At 39.5% G+C, this 22,974-nt stretch overlaps 1 protein-coding gene across 4 annotated transcripts in view; it reads left to right on the top strand.

Moving 5' to 3' along the window:
- Positions 1 to 22,956, top strand: part of EDAR (ectodysplasin A receptor) — a 76,236-nt gene extending 53,280 nt beyond the window's left edge. For all 4 annotated transcript variants that reach the window (XM_005151348.3, XM_031051156.2, XM_031051155.2 and 1 more), the window contains exons 5-12: positions 2,032 to 2,117; positions 13,275 to 13,361; positions 14,533 to 14,661; positions 14,750 to 14,824; positions 15,122 to 15,194; positions 15,894 to 16,053; positions 18,993 to 19,053; positions 20,440 to 22,956. In XM_005151348.3, coding sequence (XP_005151405.1) covers positions 2,032 to 2,117; positions 13,275 to 13,361; positions 14,533 to 14,661; positions 14,750 to 14,824; positions 15,122 to 15,194; positions 15,894 to 16,053; positions 18,993 to 19,053; positions 20,440 to 20,759 — 991 coding nt within the window. In that variant the 3' untranslated portion in view covers positions 20,760 to 22,956. The remainder of the gene's footprint in view (positions 1 to 2,031; positions 2,118 to 13,274; positions 13,362 to 14,532; positions 14,662 to 14,749; positions 14,825 to 15,121; positions 15,195 to 15,893; positions 16,054 to 18,992; positions 19,054 to 20,439) is intronic.
- The last annotated feature ends 18 nt before the right edge of the window (positions 22,957 to 22,974 follow it).

Consider the following 22,974-nt stretch of genomic DNA (forward strand, 5'->3'; position numbering starts at 1 on the left):
TAATGTGGAAATTAGGTGTAGTTCAGACTATCTCCATCAATGGGACGATCCATTAGGTGTTCTTGGAGCATGATCAAGATCACAACCAACTATAAGCAGATACAGCAGGTCAGAGCAAGGATCCCTCTAGACTAGCCATCTGTCCTCAGTAGCAGCCCTAACTGGAAACCCTCAGAGGAGTAAGAACAGGCCAAATGTACATGATATGTACCCTTCATGTTGTCCCAGCACGTATTTTCAGCTTGGAGCTAGTCTCTGGAATTGCAAAGGGATCATTTTCTTTTAAAATGTATTCAGAGATGCCCCCCCCCCCCCCCCCCCAATACTGATGCTTCCCCTTTTCAAGAAAGAGGTGAAATCTTGAAAAGTCATTATTTCATTACTGTGTCACTTCTCTGTAGTTAGTGATGCAAAGGGATCGGATATTTCCAACACTGCCTTTAGTATTTGGTGCAGTGCAAAGTAGCCAGAAACACAAATATGTTGTTGGTCATTCATAGGGGTGAATCATTAATGTTTGCAGCTGCAGAACTTCCTTCTCACGTGAGTGAACAGTTGCTTGCCACAAGCATCTTCTTCAGTTTTCTTTACACGTCCTCCATCATTCTGCATTGTGGTGAAAACTGGGGAATATTCCACCAGCTTGATTAAATTAACTGTCAGAAAGGTTGTTTGTCTTTCCTAAACCACTGTGGCTGTTACACTGCAGATCCTCACTGTCTTGTATTTTTCTTTACGGATTTATAAGTATTTTTGGCCTGCCACCCCTTTTTTTTCTTTTTTTTTTTTTGTGCTTTGGCAAATATTTCCTGTTTATTTATTAAGTGCTTCACCATCTAATGTTCCACAGGGCCCCATAAGAGAGGAAAGATGAAGTTTTACTCCTGAGAGAAGGGTAGATTGGCAGATGGGGCACAATAAACATTTGAAGGGAAGAATGAGGATGAATCTTTGAATCTTTTAAAATCAGTAAGAAACAAAGGAGGAACCACGCTCAGTTTATGAGCTCTCTGAGGTACCTCCAGACCCTGTTGCCCCCTTACATCTCTGTGTACTCCATTTCCTGGACCTTTATCCCTTGCTTGTAGGCTGGGGCATTCATTAATGACAAACTGATTTTGATGGACAGTTTCAACAGTAATTTCCTAACAATGCATACGTTTTCCAGAAAAAAACATCCTGCACGTGCATAGACAAGTATGTAAGAGCAGAAAACAGATTCCCCATTGTGTAAAGTGTTTATCATGTTGAGTACTTGTCTGCATAAATGGATTATGAATTTATTCATTCCTTCATTAAAATTTGCAGTGATTTACAAGTGATTTGTAAAGACATATCCATAACACCATCTATGTATGATTTTAATGTAATTCAATTCTTGCATAACCAATTACCTTATTTCAATGCTAACTTTATTAGCAGCCCAAAAGTTCAAATCATGAAAACCTTTCCTTCAATCTTTAATTCTACCATCAGGAACTAACTTTTAAACTATAGAGCAAGGAATTAAACCCAAAAGCTGTAAAAACCTAATCTGTCTTTCCCTGTAAGTGCAGTGGGTTTTGCTGTATTTTTTATTCTGATTTGGCTCAGATTTGGTTCTAGCATTAAGGTAATTATTCTTATGGTGATTGTGAAGAAAATTAGCCAACCATATCCGACTGGTGGTCTTGCCTGAAAGATTACTCCTTCAAAAAATAGCATTCCCTTGTTTTAAAAAGTCTTATTTCAGGGCATGCTGTAAACTGCAGCTTGAACTCAGCAGGGAGTATAATGTTGGTTTAGGCAATGATACTACTTCTTGTCATGTAGGCTTGATGGTTGATTAATTGCATTTTAGGAGGAAAGGAAGAAGAGAAACACTGTCTCTATTCAGGGAGCTTAAAAAAAAAGACTCATCTTTGCATCAAATTGCTTATAGAAGTTTTTATTTAAATGATTTTATCTCAGTGTAATTGGTTGCTGAGGAACCATGCTCTGTTGTAGCATATTAATTTACACTGTTTTGCCTCATCTTGCCCTCCATTTCAGTTACTACATGCTGGAAAACAGACCTCGCAACATATACGGGATGGTTTGCTACTCATGCTTGCTGGCGCCTCCTAACACCAAGGAATGTAAGTGTTCTGCAATCTCTATTCATTCCATCTGGTTTTGACTTGGAATCATCTGGAGGCTCAATATGAAATCTTTCAGCGATGATTATTCTGTTCAAACAATAATTTCATCTCCAGTAAAACAATTTCTGCTTCCAACAAGCCTTGCCATTCCCCCACAAATGCTGAACATTTGGGGAGGAACCAGAGCCTTTGATTTTAGGACCTGCTATTTTTCTGTTGTGTTCCAGTTTTCATTTGTTAAGCCATCCCATACAGGACTTATTATGGTTATTTAACCAGTAGGTGCAGGAAGTTACAAATCTGTATTTTTTTTTAATTCAATTTCAGTTTCAAGTCAGCTATAAAAAAACCACGGGACACTTCATAGATCCTAGTAGAAGTGCATCACACCTTTCATATCATAGAATCACAGAATGGTTTGGCTTGGAAAGGACCTTAAGATCACCTAATTCCAACCCCCCTGCCATGGGCAGGGACACCTCACACTAAACCATGTCACTCAAGGCTCTGTCCAACCTGGCCTTGAACACTGCCAGGAATGGAGCATTCACACCTTCCTTGGGCAACCCATTCCAGTACCTCACCACACTTACAGTAAAGAGCTTCTTCCTTATATCTAACCTGAATTTCCCATGTTTGGATTTAAACCCATTACCCCCTGTCCTATCACTACAGTCCCTAATGAATAGTCCCTCCCCAGCATCCTTGTAGGCCCCTTCAGACACTGGAAGGCTGCTATGAGATCTCCACACAGCTTCTCTTCTGCTTAGGTTTCAAAGTGATGCAAGGATTGATGCTGGTGTGTAGTAGTCAGCCCTGATAAAACAGCTAATTCTATAGATTTAATTGACAAAATAAGCTGTAGTTTGGTAATTGAAAACAATGTATGTGTGTGCGTGTGACACCCCAGCATTAGTACCTGTTCTTTTGCATGCCACATGTGTAATGGCTTACCTATCACAGAATCTTGAAATGCAAGGTTGGAAGGGATCTCAGGGATCATCTGATTCAACCCATCTTGGCAAAGCACTACCAAGTCCAGATGTCCCAGCACGCTGTCCAGCCAAATATTAGAATGCCTTAGAATCATAGAATGGTTTGCTTTTGAAAGGACCTTAGGACCTATTTCCAACCCCCCTGCCACAGGCAGGGACACCTCACACAAGACCAGGTTGCTGAAGGCACTGTTCAGCTTTGTCTTGAATACTGACACGGGTAGAGCATTCACAACTTCTTTGGGCAGCCTGTTCCGGTGCCTCCCCACTCTCACAGTAAAAGATTTCTTCCAGTCTTAAAAGTGTCCCATGTTAAGGAGCATCCTCATGCCACAGAGAAGAGGGATAGCCACACACCAGCAATGTAATGTAGAGGGAACCCCCAAAAAACTTCTGTCTGCCTTAGGGGTAAAGAAAGAGAGAAAAAGAAAAGGAAAGATGAGGTTCTCTCTGAATGACCAAATCACTTTGTCATCCCCTCAGAGAATCTGGAGCCCATTAGGAGAAAAACTTTAAAAGAAAAACCCAGACAAAAATGGGCAGTCCCCTACAGAAACCTAATGCATCTTAACCCAAAATCCTGCCCATGTTCTGCTCTTTGAAAGTCTTCATCATGAAAAAGAACTGCAATATTTTGTGGGATTGATTTGAAAGCAGAGGTTGACCCAAAAGTCCCTAGGCATTTATTAGTGTAAGTAAATAGCAATTACTTAGTTCAGATGCTGCTGAACTGTATCATTAGTGCTCTGTGAGCCACTTCAAAGGAGGATAGGTTGTGAGCAGCTACCACCTTTTCTAAAGCTCAAGAGCTCAGGGGAGCCAAGGGATAATTACCAGCTCAGAACCCGGATGGAGGCATCTCCCCGGACTGTTTACCTGCAAAGTGGCTGCCCCATGTACAGCCACACACCTCGCTTGGCTGCAGGAACCCACTGTGTCCTGAGACATGCACTTCTTCTGAAGACAGTGGGAATGGGTGAGGGCAGGGTGAGGGTGATTTTGGTGAGGTAAAGTCTGTATTAGAAGGTGAGGTAAGGGCATAAAGAAGACCCCAAATGTACAATGTGGGAAGAAGTTTGAGAAGCAAGTGAAAACATGAGGGTAGGAGTCTTGGTAGGACATGATGGTGTACGCTAAGAGGATGTGGACACACCTTCTCCTGTATGCATGCACAGGCTGGCTGCCCTGTTGGTGGGAATACAACCATGCTTGTGCTAACCAATAGCCAGAAATGAATCCTTCCTCAGCTCTGATGATCTGTCTCAAATCTTGCTGAAATGGGGTTCTAGTAGTATCAAACATGTTGTAGCTTACTTTTGTAGCCTACTGTTTTGGTGAGGAACTACCAGAAGATCTTATAGCTATTACTCAATTAAAAAAACAGATCTTTGTCTTCTATAGGATACCTGGCAGATATGATTTATAACATGCTTAGTTCTGTAAGGAAAGTATGAATTGCACAACTGGTTAAACACATGCAATTTTTTTTAACCTGGCAAACACAAGAATAAATACATATTATTTTCGGGGGGGGGGGGGGGAATTTAGGCAGGTGCATAAACCAAGAAATCGACTGGGTATTAAAGTAGGAGAAATTAGTCTCAGAAAGAGTAAACATTACCATTTTAATCAAGTCTACAAAGCCAACCATTTGATTATAAGTGTTCAAAAAGTGGGAAAGCTTCTTAAAATCCAAATCACACAGATCACTAAGCTCAGGTAATTTGGTTTACAATGCCTAAACTTCCAGACAGCATTTGGAATGGCAGCTCCCTAATATGTAGGCAGTAATTTGTACCCCAGATGGAAAATCAGCCTTGCTACAGGAACCTTTTGAAAACCTCAGTGTTGTTGTGGCAGGCAGCATAAAATCTGGTATTAGCAAGTGAGCTTTATTGCATGTCTCTCTGTCATCAGATTTCACCATATGAAAGATAATATCAGCTCTTTGGTAGGAATGGTTCCTCTGTGAAGTTTAACTTCTGTTTCTTGGCATGCTGTCATAGTGACGGACCCAGAGTAAGGACTCCAAATAGTTCCAGGAATCCTCTGTTCCTTTCTTGAGACATCAAAACAGAGCTGAGCAGCATTCATGAGCCTAAATTCCACACTTAAGGGGTGCCTCCCTCCTAAGGTTCCTTTTCTTCAAACACCCCTGCATGTGGCACACCACTGCAGAAAGGGTTGCAAGGAAACAAAGATGACAAATTACTTAAGAATAGGAAGCTGTGGGTGACAAGCTCTGAGTTTGCACTCCTAGACAGAAAAAATGAGGGCAGATAAACTCCATTTCAGCCCTTCTGTGACAGGGTTAGAGGACAGTCGTGCTCTCCTTAGCTGGGGAAGTGCCTGGTCTGCATGTTACAAAGGGCTAGAAGGAGAGGGAAGTAGTGGGGTGTGCTGCTGCTGCACGGAAACCTGCTCAGAGAATTTGCCTGATGATACATTTTATCTGGCAGAAAAATATTTGGCTCTGATCAAAGGGTAAACAAATAGCTTTCAACTCCAAGAGCCTGCTGTGCAACTTTCATCTCCTACACAGTCAATAAACCTTGAAATGGCCGAGGAAAGAAGATGAACACCCCATGTTCCACCATCTGGAAATATTAGTGTAAAAAGTGAGAAGGAAATTCCCTGATGGGCCTGTGTCACCTTTTAAAGAAACAGCACAAAATGGCATAGAAAAGAGGGGGAGGAGAGGAAGACATTTCACAGAGGCCAGAGATTTAATTGAGGCAAGCATATCACCTGGTCTGCAGGATGGGAGAAACAGTGTTCTGCAGTCTGAGAGGAATACCAGGCTTCAGCCGCAGTCTGTGTGCAATGGGCATGTACGGGGAAGGGGCAGTGCATATGTGAGGTTAAAGATGTGTGTTGTGTAGCAGGAAAGGTTTTTCTCACTGTGAAGAGGGTAAACATCACCATAAAGACTGCATTTTTTCATATCTTGTTCCCTGTGAAACACCAACGTAAGCTGCTTCTCAGCATGCAGCTCCCAGTGTACTGTGTGGGAGCCTCAGGACTGGTCTGCTAAGCATAGAGGAGCATAATGCCAAACCATCAAAGATATGGGACCTTCAGCTGTGTATGAAGCAGACAACCACCAATCAGTATGCCTTGCTGACACTAAACTGGGATAAGATACCTCTGTAATAAATAGCAGCTCTGCAAAAAATAAGGGAGGCAAGTTTCCTATGCAAATCAAACAACGAAGGTAACGAGCATCAAACCTTTAAGATGTGGCTTCCCACAGTTAATAGTGCTGGATTTTCTGTTGACACCTTTGGAACTAGAGTCACTTGATGCCTCTGACTATTTTATTGGGTTTTGTTTTGTTTTGTTGTTTAGTTTGGTTTGTTTTTGTTTTGATTTGTTTTGGTTTTGTTTTATTCGATGTAAAGTACATGCAAGACAGAAGATGTAAACCTCCATGGAGTTTCTCTGGCAGAGAGGTACAGTTACTGCTGGAAGAGATCTCGCCTTTTAGCAGCTGCAACTCTCTATCAGTTTATGTATATCAGCTCTTCTCTTCAAACTTTGATATCTGCCATTCCAGTTCAAAAATTATGGAGGAAAACAAAATCAAATCCTGCTACAAAAACCTGAAGAACATTTACTTTGAAGTTGTATTTACACAATTAAATATGCAAATCCTTTTCACTCAGGGATTATTGATCTAAAGAATTTTGGCAAGTGATTGAGGGTCTCCTTTCTAATCGACCATATATATACATCAGAGTGGATGGGCACAAAATACTCCCACTTTTTTTCTGGCTGTATATATGAAAACAGATGCAATAGTAAACCTGTCTAAGATTGTAAATCTAAAACCTACCAATGAGGGCTTAGGAAAATTAAAAAGAAAAAAGAATGCCAACAGATTAAAATATATGTAGTCAAGTTATTTGCTAATTTCTAGAAACAGAAAAGATCATTTTTATTATTGTATCATTAGAACTTCAGAACAATTAGAGAGATGATGTGGAACAATTGACTAAGAGGCTGATGGCTTTGTGTGACGAGCTTAAATCGGGGGGTCCTGTCCATCCCTGTGCACTGAAGACCGAGAGCTCAGCCTCCCTAATTGAAGTGCTCAACACAAACAAGCCTAGTGCCAAAACCACTTGTATTAGTGAAAAATAATTCTTGCAGATAATTTTATTTTAACTCTCTATTCTTTGTAATATCACTAATTTTCATTCCTTGCCAGATTTGTCCTTTTGTTGTATGATCAACATCAGGACATTTTTCCCCTTCTGTTTCAAATTACGCTTACAAATGAATAGGCTTGTTAGCTGGAGCTAACAAACTTTTCTTTTTGGAGTTGTTTGATCTCCGAACACCCCATCCCTCCTCACATGTGGAATGGAAGAAATGTTGAAGGCAGTGCTTTATTGTTCACTGGTGGTATGGTCTAATTCTCATCCCCTTAGGGTTTGTCTATATTAGGAAAGGAACCTGATCTTAGGACAAAATTGGCCAGCCACAGCCATAAACCTTCAAAGAGAGGGGTCTGAAAAGCAAATATGGGGTTTGCTGTTTTCAACCACTGGGGAAGGTGTGCTTAGGTATGACTAGGGAGGGGATGTGGTCCTGGTGAAGTTCTCCTGGAAGAAAACTCCGGTGACTTTGATGTTTTCACCTGTGCTGGAGCTGCAGCTCCCACAGTGAGCACCACCCACCCACACATGGGAGATGCTGCAAGTTTCTGTAGCATTGCTCTGCCCAGGCTCATGACCTCCAAAACCTGCAGAGCTGCAGCTTTCTACCAGCTCTACAGGCTGGTCACCAAGCACAGGGGAAATGGGCTCTTTGCGGGTCCATTTTCCTCCTTCCAATGCCCTGAAGTCACCATAGTAAGGTTTAAATGGCAATTATCTCCTTGGTGTTGCACAGTGAAAGAGGTGATAACACTGCATTCCTGGACATAGGCTTAGTTCAAGAAGCATGTTCCTAAGACTTTCCAGTACTGTGAATTGATTACAGCTCCAAGTGAATCATAGAATCATAGAATGGTTTGGATTAGAAGGGACCTTAAAGCTCATCTAGTTACAACCCTCCCTGCCATGGGCAGGGACACCTTCTACTAGACCAGGTTGCTCAAAGCCCTGTCCAACCTGGCCTTGAACACTGCCAGGGATGGGGCAGCCACAGCTTCTCTGGGCACCCTGTGCCAGGGCCTCACCATCCTCACAGGAAAGAATTTCTTCCTAATGTCTTATCTAAATCTACCCTCTTCCAGTTTAAAGCCATTCCCTGTAAAAAGTCCCTCTCCAAGCTGCAAATAAATTGTCAGACTAAGGCCATGTGGCCTATAATTGTCATCACTTCCTGCCCCTGCAAAATATAGAGAGAGAAATTAAATAATTAAAGGCATTACAGAGAGCACAACAAAATAAAATATTTCCTTGTATGTGTCTGAACAGTAGTGGTTACTTGCAGTGAGAATGACCAGGTCAAAAATAGAAGTCCAGGGAGAACTTTGCCCCCTGTCCTGAGTTTCAGTCTAAGGAATTAATTTACTTTATGCTCTTCCTGGTTTAATAACTACCAACAACAGCTGAAGTATCTACCTGTAAACATTATGGTAACTTGTCTTACAGTATTTTGTATGCCCCCTGAAAATAAAAGACAGTAAAATATAGAACAGTCAGGCAATCATCCATTGTCTAGGATATGCTCTGTTATTAGTGATGTACAATATATTCGGACTTGGTTATTGTTTGATTACTGAAGTCATATGCAGACACCTTAGAGAGTGGTTTGACTTTGACTGCTGCTTCAGCTTCCATAACTTTTCAGGCACAGAGCTTCCATGCAAAACATTGTTTCTTGAAGTTTTAAACCAAACCTTTCATGTGAATACTGAAATACAGATTTACATTAATTTGAAAACTCTGACCTCTTCTTTTTATATATCTAGGTCTTATTTATGACTAGATTTAGTTATAATCCAGATTTTTATTACTTTGTCAGCCATAAACTGTCTACCTTTATTGAATTTCAAGTCAATATAATTTATTTCTCACCTCATATTCCAGGCTTCTAGTTATTTATCTGTGTGTGTGCTTTATCTCACGTCTCCCCTGTAAAACAGTCTTAATGATAGTGCTCAAAGCTTGGCTGGCAGTAGCAGCATGCCTTGCCAGTCATAACTGGACCATGGCTTTGAGAAGTGGGATGCACTGGGAGAAAGCAAGCTGTACTCAATGGCAAGAAATAGAAACATATATACACAAAGACATTGTTAATATGCTTCTTATGACAGGATCACTGTGATGATAGTCTGTTGTATACACACTTTGGGTATTTTTATAATATGTTATTAAGTACTAAATAAACTTACAGAAAAGCAGTTGCTAGCTATGAGTAGCAGTCCTTTTCATGGACCAGTAAGTTGACACCCACAGCAGTATATGTCAGGAGCACATATGGTCTCCTAATGCACCAGATTTTATTCATTCACAAACACTTGCAAGGGGGCACGTTGGTAAAACCTTCCCTCCCTGCGCCCTTCTCCTCTCACATATTCAGTAGTTTTGTTTGCCACTTCTTATTCTGTCTTGAGATACATGAACAACTATAGTAGTGTTGTTACATAAACCAGAAAGGTTCTGTGAAACGAACAACCAACAATATTTTATTGCCCAGCATTTGTTCCGGATGAGGACAAAAGGCTGGCTGCAGGGCAATTGAAGTTAAAGCTAACTTTTGAGTTAAAAACCCCCAAACATTCAAATGTAAATACAAATTCAATTGTTCTTTTAAATAGTAAGTGTGGGGATTTTAAATGAAACTGTATTTACTCCAAGAAAGTTATAACTAAATTACAATTTTTTAATAAAAGCATTTATAATGCAAAAGATGACCAACCTTCAGTAATAAACTTCTTTCCTAATGTCCTTATCACATTGCTACAATATTACTTACAAATGTCTAGGAATATAAAGCAGTCCTTTGCACAACTGTATTACAGCCATCAGTCTTTTTTTACACTTAAAATAGAGTTGTTTCCATATGTTGTGCTGTAGCACCTTAGGATGTCTCTGCCTGAGCTGTATCTAGGTCTTTATAGATTATATAAGTGCCATCTATATTGGAACCAGAATTAATAATGTGATCGGGATGCAAGACCAGATGCGCACAGGAACTGACTGACATTGCAGTCATGGTGTAGTACTGGGCTGGGAAAAAGCAGCAGCTCCAAGTTCTGTTTCTTTTCACTCACACAAAACCGATATGAACTGAACTTTTGCAGAAGTTGGCATTTTTTGCTCCTCTTGTAGTGCAGGTGTACGAATTGGCATTTTCTTCTAAGCCACATCTAAAGAAAAACCTTGGCTCATAATGAATATGCCAAATTATTAGGTTTGATGATAGGCTTAAAATATGCATAATGACTAACTCCCACCTAGGCATATGAAAAAGGCCATGACGTTCTAGCACCAGCCTTGATTTTGCCACAACAGGCTCTACAGAACAAATGAGGTGGCCACATTCCCATGCAAAGAAAATCCTGCACGTAGGCTCTGAAGCTAAAGGTGCTCACTCTTGTGCACAGCAGAGGTTCATGTGTGTGTGCATGGCGTGGGCAACATGCTGTATCCTGATGTGGGGTAGAGCTGGGTGTAGGGTGACAATGATGCTGAATGAAGAATGAATGACCTTCCTTATTACCATTCCTATGCTACCCACTGCTGTGAGACTTCCCACCCTAGAAGGCTCTACTTCCTTTCACTGGCAGGTGAATCACCGAATCACAGAATGGTTAGGGTTGGAAGGGACTTTAAAGCTCATCTAGTTCCAATCCCCCCTGCCATGGACAGGAGCACATTCCACTAGTCCAGGTTGCTCAAAGCCCTGTCCAACCTGGCCTTGGACACTGCCAGGGATGGGGAAATGAAGATAAGAAAAATGTGAGGTTAATAGTACAAATGATTGAAAGATTGATTAGGCAGAAATACTTCAATGACTATGTATTTCAGATGAAGGAAAAGAGAGAGAGGAAAGCTTGATAAAACTTGTTTATGGAGGAGACAAGCCAAAGCTTGTCAGATAAACTCCATGCAGACAAAGCAGCACAGCTTGCCTGTGTTAGCTGAAAGGCAGCATAAGAAAAGCTATTGTGGACTTGTTGCAGCATGCAAGGACTGCATGGAATTACAATTGGCTGTAATTGGATTTGCCAGGGGGACTGCAAGAATAGGCGTAAACCTGGTAGCTGTGGACATGAAGGAAAGTATCTGGCTACAACACTGGTCATTTACTAAATTTCTTCTGTTGTCCAACCATAATTAGTAGATACAGGGGTTGAGACCAGGATGATTCACTTCAGTTTTGTGAAGAATTGCTGAAATTTTAAAAATTACCCGTCTATAATCTCCACTACATACAGATGACCTCTACTGTTACATAGATGGTCTACTGCTGTATTGTAGTTTCTGAAGCTCATAACTAATTCTTAGAAGGAAGTCTGCAACAGAGAAGGGACCAGAGGCAAGACTTACATCATCTCCCTGTCATTTACATAATATGAAAAGCATCTGAATTAACAAATTAGTGTATTTAAAACCTTATGAAAACACTTCTTTAGTTAGGAAAAAAAAAAGAAATTTATAATAAATTAATCCATTTCCTTCCAACAAATGAGGTTTGAAAGAAGTTTTACTGTTGTTAAAGAAAATTTCTTTTGAAGACATCTGCAACTCATACTTTGCAGCCACTTCAAGTGTACATTTCTCATTCACTACATGCAGCCATGTTTTATGTTAGGTACTACTATTTTTTACTTTTTTTTTTTTTTTAGAAAGCATTTCTCTTAATTCAAAGAACATGTCCATTGCTTTGTTCTTAACCATGGAACATTTCTCAGACCGTTCCAGACCGCTTAATTTCCTGTCAAGTTTACCTGGTGGGTTTAATTTCTTGGAATATTTACTAGGTCTAAAGAACAGCATGGTTGGTTCTCAGCTACTCTAGCTGCCAGACTAGCTTGTGGAGCTGAGTGCTTTGTGCACCTTAACACATGACTGGGAAAGTCTTTTGCCTTTAGGTCTGCTGAATTTAATTATCACTGGACTTTTTTTCATAGGCAGCTAATACAAAGCAGGAGGGATTTTGTACCCTCTGCAAGCCAGAAGATGCTTTTCAGTGTCTGTTGATAGTAGCTGTTTGCATTACCTGCTTACCAATGATGTTAAAGTTTGTTTAAGAATGAAGAGAATGTTTTCTCCCAACCTTAATGTTTTTATTTTGTTTTGGAATGCTATACCAACACCATCCTGTCTGAGAGCATTCCTATCAACAGCCTTATTCCCAATAATATGCAGTATTATGTCAGATATGTTAATTTATGACTTGTTTTACTGCTTTGAAGACATGGTGTATGATACCAGCTGAAAAATTAATGTTGACTTTCAAACTTAACTGTAGAATTTAGGTACGGAAACTCATGTTGGGAAATCTCACTCCTCTCCCAGCATGAAGTTCTTCATTTGTACTGACAGCGAGAAGAATCATAAGAAAAGTACTGCCTGGCTAGATTGCAGGGAAATCTAATACTCCTTTTTGTGATAGAACAGCTCCGTGGAACAGAAAGGCATTCAGCACTATTATTTGCCACCTTCCCTACATTTTCCTATGGGTTCATGAGGTTTTGCGCACCATCAGAGCTTCACACTGATCCTGCTAGTGAAGGATGCTTGTGGGAAGCACTAATTTGATGACTCTAAGGAATGGGACTTGAGATCTGCTGTTGCAAATAATGGAGTGCGGGCTGTGAACAGTTTGAGTCATCAGCTGGATGCCAAAAAACTTTCTGCTACCCAGGACAGATTTGTAATGTGGGAATCCATGTATGACAGTTGACCCTGCCTGTGTCTGAAGATGCTTGGGTTTCTTCTAAGTTCATGACTGTTCAGGAGCTTTGATTTCTTCCACTCCCTCTAGATGCTATGCAAAATGTAGTCTGTAAGACATTTTTCAATGTGCCAGAAATGCATATTGGGATTAGTGACATCTCAAAAAGTTCATTGGTTCTTTGCTAATGCACGGGAAATGCAATCAAGCTAAGTAAAAGCTCTGTTTACATGGGCCAAGATATTCCTTTGACTGGACAAAGTAACTATGGAAGTTTATGGCATTTCTGTTTATATTGCAGGTACAGGGGCTACCTCTGGCATTTCAGCCATCTTCCCAAGTACCTCTGGCACAAGCACTTTCTCACCTTACCAGCATGCTCACAAAGGTAAGAATGCATTCACAGATTTAATTTGGTGGCTGTTTGTTTTGAAAATGGCATCAACAAAGTGCAACCAAACTGGAAATATCTATTGTGAATTTCACTGCCACTATTTCCAGTTTTCTAAAACTGCTGCTAAAAATAATTCAGAATGAGTTTTTCTTCTTGGTCAATCCAAACTGCTGTTTTAATCAAGTGGACTTAAAATGGATTTGAACTGTGCTCAGTAATGCCAACAATAAATTTAGCTCTGTAGCCTACAGAAATGGCACTATGCCTCAGCAAAGCTTAGTTAGACTAGTAAAAATAGTTCAAGGCACAAATATGGCAAGTCTGTTACTGAGCTAACCTGAACAGTTCTAAAACATGGGGTTGGAACTAGATGATCACAAGGTCCTTTTCAACCCTAACTATTCTATGATTCTATGACTCTAAGATTATTAGATTTTAATCATATGTGAACCTGAGAAGCCACAACAGGAAAAATGCAGTTACTGAGGTACTGACAATGCTGATTTCCCTGGTATTGTCTGGAAACATGATCATGAGATTCACGTTTTCAGAAAAATTAAAATTTTCATGCATTTTAGCATATCTGTCATTTTCTGCATTCTTTTCAATTCCAACTGGCTTTTCAATTCCAGTATTTTGCATCCAAATTTTCCTTCTCAATACCTTTTCACATACCTTATTTTACCTTCTAGCCATGCTGCATTTTAAGTTTTTTAAGTTGAAGTTACAAAAACTTCAGCTCTTCTGCATGTGTTCTCCTTTTTACTGCGAACTTTCTGAGGCAGCCATAGTCACCAATAGTCATTTTATGTCTCATCCCATTTGTTTATGTAGTTTCTATTTTTAGATTCCAATTCTCTTTCCCAGCATACAGTGTAGGAAAGATGCTACCCTTCCTTACTTATAGCTTACTATATTATTAACAGACAATATAATTTCCTATATCTTTCTATCTGACAGATTTTGCCATCAGATTTTTTTGATTAATACTGTTAACTGGTCAGTGCAGCATAAATGTTTTCAATTTGAAAACCTCTTTGCCTTTCCAATGTAACACCAAGTTCTTCAATGCTTAACAAGTAAAATGTAAGTGTAGAGCAGATCACAAACCATTAACTGTTCTCTGATCCTAACAGTTGCTCCTTTATGAAAATATTTATTTCAGGAGATCTTTCAGGACAAGGACATCTGGCTACAGCTCTTATAATTGCAATGTCTACCATCTTTATAATGGCTATTGCCATTGTCCTCATCATCATGTTTTACATTGTGAAAACAAAACCTTCTGCTCAAGGTAATTGTTCAGCACATGAAATTTTAGCAGCAAATGCTATTTTTAGATAGCTTCTGAGAATAATTAGTGATATATTTTTATATTTTAGCCTGTTGCAAGAGCCATTCGGTAAAAAATGTCGAAGCTCAGGCTAACACACAAGAAGAGAAGAAAGAAGTTCAAGGTACAAGTTACTTTAGGTTTGCTTTTTTGTCAAGGGAACACTGGGCTTAAATACCCTTACTGCATTTCTCTGAATTACACTTTCTCCTTTTAATTGTGTAAAATGCACGAGTTTACTAAAGAATTATGTATGGTAGTTTTTGTACTTCCAGCATGTCACTTAATCCTCTGATAGCAATTAAAAACGTGTCAGAGATTCATGTTTGCAGTAAGGTTACTGGCAGAACCAGCTTCTGAGACAAAGCACTGGTTTGGAAACTCATTGCCTATTTAAATTTCTCTATTTGTTGATCTACAGATAATGTTGTGATATTCTCTGAGAAAGAAGAGTTTGAGAAACTTACAGCAACTCCAGCTAAGGCTGTTAAAAGGTAGGTAGATAAATGTACTTCCAGTTTACCTGAAGTGGGTGAGGGACATAGTCACCATTCATAGTGGTACGGAGGAATACGTGAAGAACAAAGTAGATGGGTATGCTGGCAGCTTGCTGCAGCAGGAAAGAGTCTAGGTGCCTTAGTAGATTTTTCTCTCGCTGGTTTCTAGGACAGGACGACAGCTGTTACCAAAAAGAAACCTGTGTCCTCCCCACTCCCTCTGTGATCAGTAACATTAGCTCTTGGGCCTTCATCTCCTATTTGGAGAAGTATCTTTGGGACCCCAGTGCTGCTGTCACATACATGCCCTTAGTAAGGCTCCCCTTCACTTTTAGGCAAGAAGAGTAAAAGTAGCTGTTCCAGGCCTTTAGGAAGCTCCTTGGCATGGTGTGATAATTTTCCTCATCTAGTGTCTGCCTGGCATCCAGCCCTGGCAGGATAACATGATTAAGGTGGATTAAACATGTCATTAGTTGGAAAATCCCTCTATAAAAGGACTCTTGCAAGCTGTGTGTGATTTGATATGCATTGTACATATACTCTGGGCAGGTGAATGCATTCGCAGGACAGGAGGAAAGGTGTTTTGAAAAATGGAAGCCACTTTTATTCCATTACTTTAAGGTGGCAAAAAAGGAGATTATTTGAGTATAATCTATGGGAAGTTTCACTAATATAACTATAACCTTCATTTTACAGTGAAAATGATGCATCTTCTGAGAATGAACGACTTTTAAGCCGTAGTATGGATAGCGATGAAGAAGCTGCAGTTGACAAGCAAGGGACTCCAGAGAGATGCTTGTTATCTTTAGTGCATTTGGCCAGAGATAAGTCTTCTACAAGCAATAAGTCAACTGGGGTAAGTCTGCTTTGAGAATTGAATTTGAGAGAATTTCTCTGTCTTATTTGGGGGCCTTTCTACGAAAACAATATGCAAAATATCACCCCAAAAATGTATTATCGTGCAGACCAGGCTAATTTCAAGAGCTTCTCCAGAAAAATTTTGTATAGAATCTCATTTATTTAGTGACATATATGTACATATATAATGCTCAGGGTTGAAAAAAGCAAACTTCTTACAAAAGTAGTAAGTGCTTTTTTTTAGTATTATCTTTTATAGTCTAAAGGAAGAAAAAAACAGATAACAGCAACCCCTCCTGATGTAGCTAATGCTAATATAACTAAACCCAATGCTGTATTTACCACAGAAAATCCAAGACAGAAATATAGTGTAGCAGCATAGATGGTTTCATACAACAGGGTAGCATCTGAGTGCCTCAACCCAGAAGCATCAGTATTTTCAAGGCATAGACTTTTCAATAATACCAGCTTTGTGCTTAGTTTTTGTATATTATTTTGAAGAACACACATGTTTTGAAGGTCATGCCTGTGCTCTGAAGGACACTATAAAGCCGCTGTTAATTTTGCTGTGAAAGGCCTTCACTTCTTCCTGCTGTGTATGTACTGCTCAGAGCAGTTTATCTCACTTGGAGTATTTTGAGGCAAAGTTCAGGCTACACCTCACACACACACTTTTCTAGTTTATATTAAAATGAAACTATCCTTAAAAAGAAGGGATCTGCTTAGATAATTTTTGCAGTTTTAATACTTCAAAAATAATTCATAAATGGTAATAGCAGGGACAAAGTCACATCATTAATATCAATCATTAGATATCCTTTAAGAATAAAAGTTTTAAAATGCATATTTTCATGTTTACATCTTTCAAACTGTTGGCTTGATTCAGCTCAAACTTTCTAAAATAGCTCATTTTTCAGCTAAGACCTGACACAGAAAGCCTCAACAAAAGAGAAATGGTTTTATAGTTCTAGACACTTACGACCATCTGAAAATAACTTACTACTCCAATGCTCACCTTTTAAAATTCAGTTTTGTGATATCTTTCTAAATATCCAACTTCAATGTACTTCTGTATACACTGGCTTGAAACTGGGTAATATGAACTGTGTAGGCATGAAATCAGAACACTTAATATGAGTGACCAGCCTTCTAAAGACCATATATAATAGATATGTTCTCCAGAGTGATTTGGGTAGACAGCTTGAAAGACACCTGAAACATGAATTATTTCTTCCAGACCTTCTGTTCTAACATAATTCTTACGGAGTGAAGCCTCCTGACAAGGCTGAAGAAAACCATTCAATGAAAGTGCACATTGCACTGAGATCCTCTGCTCCATGCCCAAGATTCCCCTATCAAGCCAGTTGCCAGAAGTTAGAAAAACAGCAACTTGCTTCGGGCTGGAGATTAAGTAACACTTCTAGTACAGGAAAGAGTATTAAGCAGCTATTGGGTAAGGGTAAAGAAAGTTTAGAGGCTTGCTCTTAACCAAGTCTGCTTCCTCCTAGTTAAAATAAAAACCATTACAGAGTGAGCTACCACAGGGAAGAACATCAGGCTGTTTGCTTTCAGCATAACCTTCTCAAATCCCCCATCTTCTGGTGCTGGTGAAAAAAACATCCTGAATAATTCCATGGGCATGGAATCATTTAGCCTCTCTCACTGCCCTAAAAATGAGAGGAAAATAACAGTTTGCTTAGGCGGAGCTTTAATAAATCCCATTAAGAGAAAATTTCCTGTTTACAAGGTTCTAAAACAGCTAATCCAAGCCTACAATAGCAGGACAACTGATTAAGCACATGTAAATTATACCAAGAATATGTGAACAACAGTCGTCTGCATTGCATTGTCCTGCAATACAACACACTTGCACAGCATCTGCGCCAGTGAGACAGGCTTTGGGTGGAGCAGCCACTTTGAGGTCTCCAGCTGCCAAGTCTATTAAACCAAGTCATTGATGTGCCTTTAGAGCCCAAATAAAATGAGGAAAAATTTCCACAAAACAAAATACCAAAAACAGAGCTTTTTTCTTCTAGACTGGTGAAAAGTGTCACATCTGTGGAGATAATGCTAAGGTGCTATCAGAAAGACAGCTTTTCAGAAAGCTCAGTCCTAATGAGAGCTGGCAGAGGGATGACAATTCCAGTCCCTGAGAACTCATGACATTTTGACATTTGTTTTCACTCCACATGGAATCCAAACCCAAACCTTCAGCATATTTTTGCTAAATGAAACTGTATCAAAATGTCTGTTCTCACCTTGGAAAATGTCAGGGTTTCAGTCTAAGTGTCTTTCATGTCAAAAATGACTGGAGCTCCCTGGACCTCAGATCCTCCCTGTCCAAAGCTTCACTGATATATTTCATTTTTTTTCCTAGCTGTAAAATGTTTCAGATTTTAGCAGGCAATACATCATGGAAGAAAAAACAGTTGATTAGTAATGCATTAAGCAGTTCTACATCAAATGACAGAAAGGAAGATCCCCTCCTCTACAGTCCTTTTAGATTACTGGAAGAAGGCAATTTTAATCTGAATTTAATTCCTTGTGGGCAGTCTTGTCCTGGTTTACCTGGAGAGCCCTACAGTAATCATTTGTATGTGTGGTACTGGTATTGTCCTCATTGTCAGGAGTTTGCTTCAATCTGAAAGAGAATAAAAAATACACAAATACTTGGAGCAGAAAAGTAATTGCTCTAAAAAGGGGTTAGAAGATGGAAAGAAAGATCTCTAGCAGTGGAAATGGAAATCAGAATGAGGTTTATGCTTCATGGAATAATTATTGTGCTCTCTTTGAGTCTTCAAAAGGCACACTTGAGGTCATTATGTGATAGCCCCTAGCACCCTGAAATGAAGAATTTCCACAGGTTTTTCACTGCTGTCTGCTAATTGTTTACTCCCATGACTGAAACATTAATGAAATAAATCTCTTCTTATTTAGATTCAAAGTCGAAGGAAAAAGATACTTGACGTGTACGCTAACGTATGCGACGTTGCAGAAGGTGAGTGGACAAAACTTGCACCTCTACTAACAGCACACAGTTAGATCACAAGTGTTTGCTACAAAATAAGAAAGGCTTCTGTCTTCCTATGGAAAGTAGAAAGTCCCAATCCAGGGAAGACACTAGGCAGATTTGTAGTCTCTTGCCAGAAAGCCCCATGGTGCCCTGACCCCAGAGCTATCCAGGCTGGGCTCAGGCTGAAGCACACCACAGCTCCTTTCCAGGCACGTGCATGAAATTCTTTCCTATGGAGAGCGGGAAGGGTAGTGCTGGGTGATGTCAGGACATGCACACACAGACCAAACAGTGCAATAGCACTCTTGCATTCCCCATCCAGAGGAAACCTGATTGATAACAGATAGAAACTAGTTCCAAATACAAAACTGTAATTTTGGGAGGGTCAGGACTGGGGATAAGACACAAGTCTCAACCTACTCTACTTCCCTAAATGCTGTCACCTTTCACTACAAAAAGTGCAGTTTCCAAGTTTTAAGTGGTTTAACCCTCTTTTACCACTGGACTACCTCAACTGTTTTGGCAAAGAGACATGAATTAATTTCCCAGAAAAACAGGAGAAATTAGGGCATTTACTTCACACACACACTTTCTGTGGGCATGTGCACATCTGATTTTTCTGTTGTTCAGGGAGCCATATCTCCCACCAAATTACTGCTGTTGAGTATGAAGCAGGAAACTACAGAAGCAAAAGATTGGGTTTGGAAAAATGCTGTAGCAGATTCTCTCCTCTATTCTGTGATCATGAATACATAGAAAATATGTCCAGGTAAAGAATAGCTTTTCCCCCACAGGATGAATGTTAAATCCTCTCTAGAGATTCAGTGATAATAAAGACAATCAAGCACTAGCAGGGGCTTTTATGCTTGCAAGCATCTGGCACCATTGCTTCACCTCACTCCTCACACTCCTACAAGGACAACTTTCAATTACAGAGATGTTATAGCAGCTGCCGGTGACAGACTCAGGGAAGGATCGAAGATGTCTCTTGAGCTCAAACACTGTGCCTGACGTGCAGAGGTGTATTAATGGAGCTGCTCACTAGGGATACGACTGCAATGTACTTAGCTTCTAACAGCTAGTAAATTGTTGAAGGAAGGGGAAGTGCTATGAGAATTCATACAACCCATTGAATACTTCTTTCCCAGACAACTTTTTACTCTAATTATTGTACTCTACTCTCCTTAGGAAGAATTAATTTGGTAATATACAGTAATAACTTTAGAGCTAGAAATACCTATCATGGACTTTCACTTCAAGATTTTAGCAGTATTTACAGCTAACAGTATACACTGTAGTACTTAAATAAATGTCTTGGGTAATCTAGAATTGAGCACAGAGCCATCTGACAATAAACACCTCCCACTGCAGGTCTGAGCCCAACGGAGTTGCCATTTGATTGCCTGGAGAAGACCAGCCGAATGCTCAGCTCAACCTACAACACAGAAAAAGCCATAGTGAAAACATGGCGGCACCTTGCCGAGAGCTTTGGACTGAAAAGGGATGAGATCGGTGGTATGACAGACGGCATGCAGCTCTTTGATCGCATCAGCACAGCAGGTTACAGCATCCCAGAACTGCTAACCAAACTGGTGCAAATAGAGCGGTTGGATGCTGTTGAATCCTTGTGTGCAGATATTCTGGAGTGGGCACAAGCAATGCCTGCTCCTGAGCCAGCAGGGACATCCTGACATGCCTGCCTGGGAGCCGCGCTTCCACATCACCCTCAAGAACCATGATACCAGTGAGCACCACATCAAAGACTTTGGACAAGAGACCACTGATGTTTATTCTAAGTAACAATTCCCAATAACCAATGGGAAGTGCTTCTCTTTGACTTCTAAAAGAAGTTACACACCTACCAAAACAAAAGCAGAAATCTCCCAAGAAGCTTGGCATGAAACATGTCAATAAACAAAATTATCATGTTAAACAGTTACTGATAAGTGGACACATAAACACCCATTTTGCAGTCTGTGTATAAGTGCAGATAACCCTGCTGATATCCTTCCTGCCTGGCTTTCAAGAGAGACACTGAATTGCTCTCTAAACATATTTCAGTCTCTTAAGACTTTACTGAACAGTTCCATAGTTACAGTCAAAAGCAGTACCACAGCTAGCGTAATTAATACACATAAGGCACGTACATTTGTATAGGCTCTAACACATTCAATGTAACCAGTTTAGTTTTCTACACTTACTATGGGTTTGTTGAACCTAAAAGTATGTGCATAGGTGCATACACACAGTCCTCAGATTAATTTGCTGTATGAAAAAGTCTAACATAATTTACAGATTGAAGTGCTTCAAAATGCTGTACATAATGCACATAAATGCATACTTGGTCCATACTGACATTTCAGAAACTGTAAATTCAATTTGCTGACTTGCTGAGGACAAGCCAGTTACTGGGCAGTAAAAGTTGGCAGTCACTCCTCGTAAACTGAGAGCAACAAGCTCTCTTCTTCCTTGCCATTACGAAAAAAGAAGCAACCAAACCAGCTTATCCACTACCATGAAAACTATACTTTCCCAGTAAATTATATTTCAAGCAGAGGAATTCAGACAACAGTGGTGCACGTTTGACACTAGGAACAAGAAGAGTAGATTTCTCTAGGGACACCTGAAATGCAGAGGTGTTTTTCAAATGCTATGCTCTTGTAAGCATAGACCGTGAGCGCAGAATCCACAGGTAAAACCCAGCTCCTCAGGAAGGTAAAGCATTATTGTGAGTTTGTGTACAGAAAAGTTGACCTATTTTTTCCATTTTAACTAATCTCTGATTTTCACCATTGGAAGTTCTCTAAAACTTGTTCAGACCACAAATCAGTAGCTGTTACCAAACCTCTTTGCTTAATTTATAGCTAAAATGAGTGATGGCGCATTTCAACAAGTGCAACCACTGAATTAAGTCATGTCAGTTACAGAGCAATATTTTAAGATTCCAAGATTCATGATTGAATGAAATGCTATAAAAAATATTAACTATTACCCTGAAGTGAACAACCAGTATCCCATCAGTTAGTAACTAGATTTTGTCTATGATAGTATCATTATTTTGCAGAACATTTAGTATCACCCTTTAACATCTATATTTAATATCTTCTTAGCACTTGATTCATATAGCAGAGGAAGCACGTACTGCAACATAAAACCTATCCCTCTCATTATTCCTCTTTCACCATTTCTTTTGTATCATAACACACTCTTCATTAATTTGCATATGCCAATTTTGATGAGAATTTTGACTTTTAATGAAGCAGCAAGATGCATTTATTTAAACATTTTACTAGCTATTTGGTGTTTAATTTATGGGTGAAATTTTTGTTGTCTTGAAATCAATGACAAATTCATATAGATTTCGAGAGGCTTCTGTAAGATTCCTAGATCAGCTGACAACTCAACAATCTTCAACAAGATTTTCAAGACCCTGAATTTGCAACCTAATACTATTGCTATTAGAAAAACAAAAGGGAAACAAGCACCACCACCCCCCAAATTGTAAAGATTCTATTTCTCTTGTGCCAGTGTGTAACTACAGTGTTATTCAGTGGACTGCCGCTTATATTTCTTGTGTCATTTATTAATACACTTCATTTATTTGTTTAGAAGAAGCTACAGGAATCCTCTTCTTAATGTTTATTAGGCCATGAAAAGTTAGGGTCTTGAAACTGATGGTGCCAATGTGAACACAAACTATTTAACATTATTTTATTCAGTATACAGTATTTTTATTGTTACACAAAAGATGTACAGGAATGAAAAAATTTCCTGTAGTTCTTGCCAAAGATCACTTTCTAATAATTTTGTTTAATGCTGTATATATAACTTATTATATTGTAAAGTATGAACATAAAATATGCTAATAAAAGAAAGAGGTTGAACATAGTTGCATTAGCCATTTCT

The sequence above is a fragment of the Melopsittacus undulatus genome, chromosome 2, assembly GCF_012275295.1.
Source record: "Melopsittacus undulatus isolate bMelUnd1 chromosome 2, bMelUnd1.mat.Z, whole genome shotgun sequence".
NCBI classification, from domain to species: domain Eukaryota; kingdom Metazoa; phylum Chordata; class Aves; order Psittaciformes; family Psittaculidae; genus Melopsittacus; species Melopsittacus undulatus.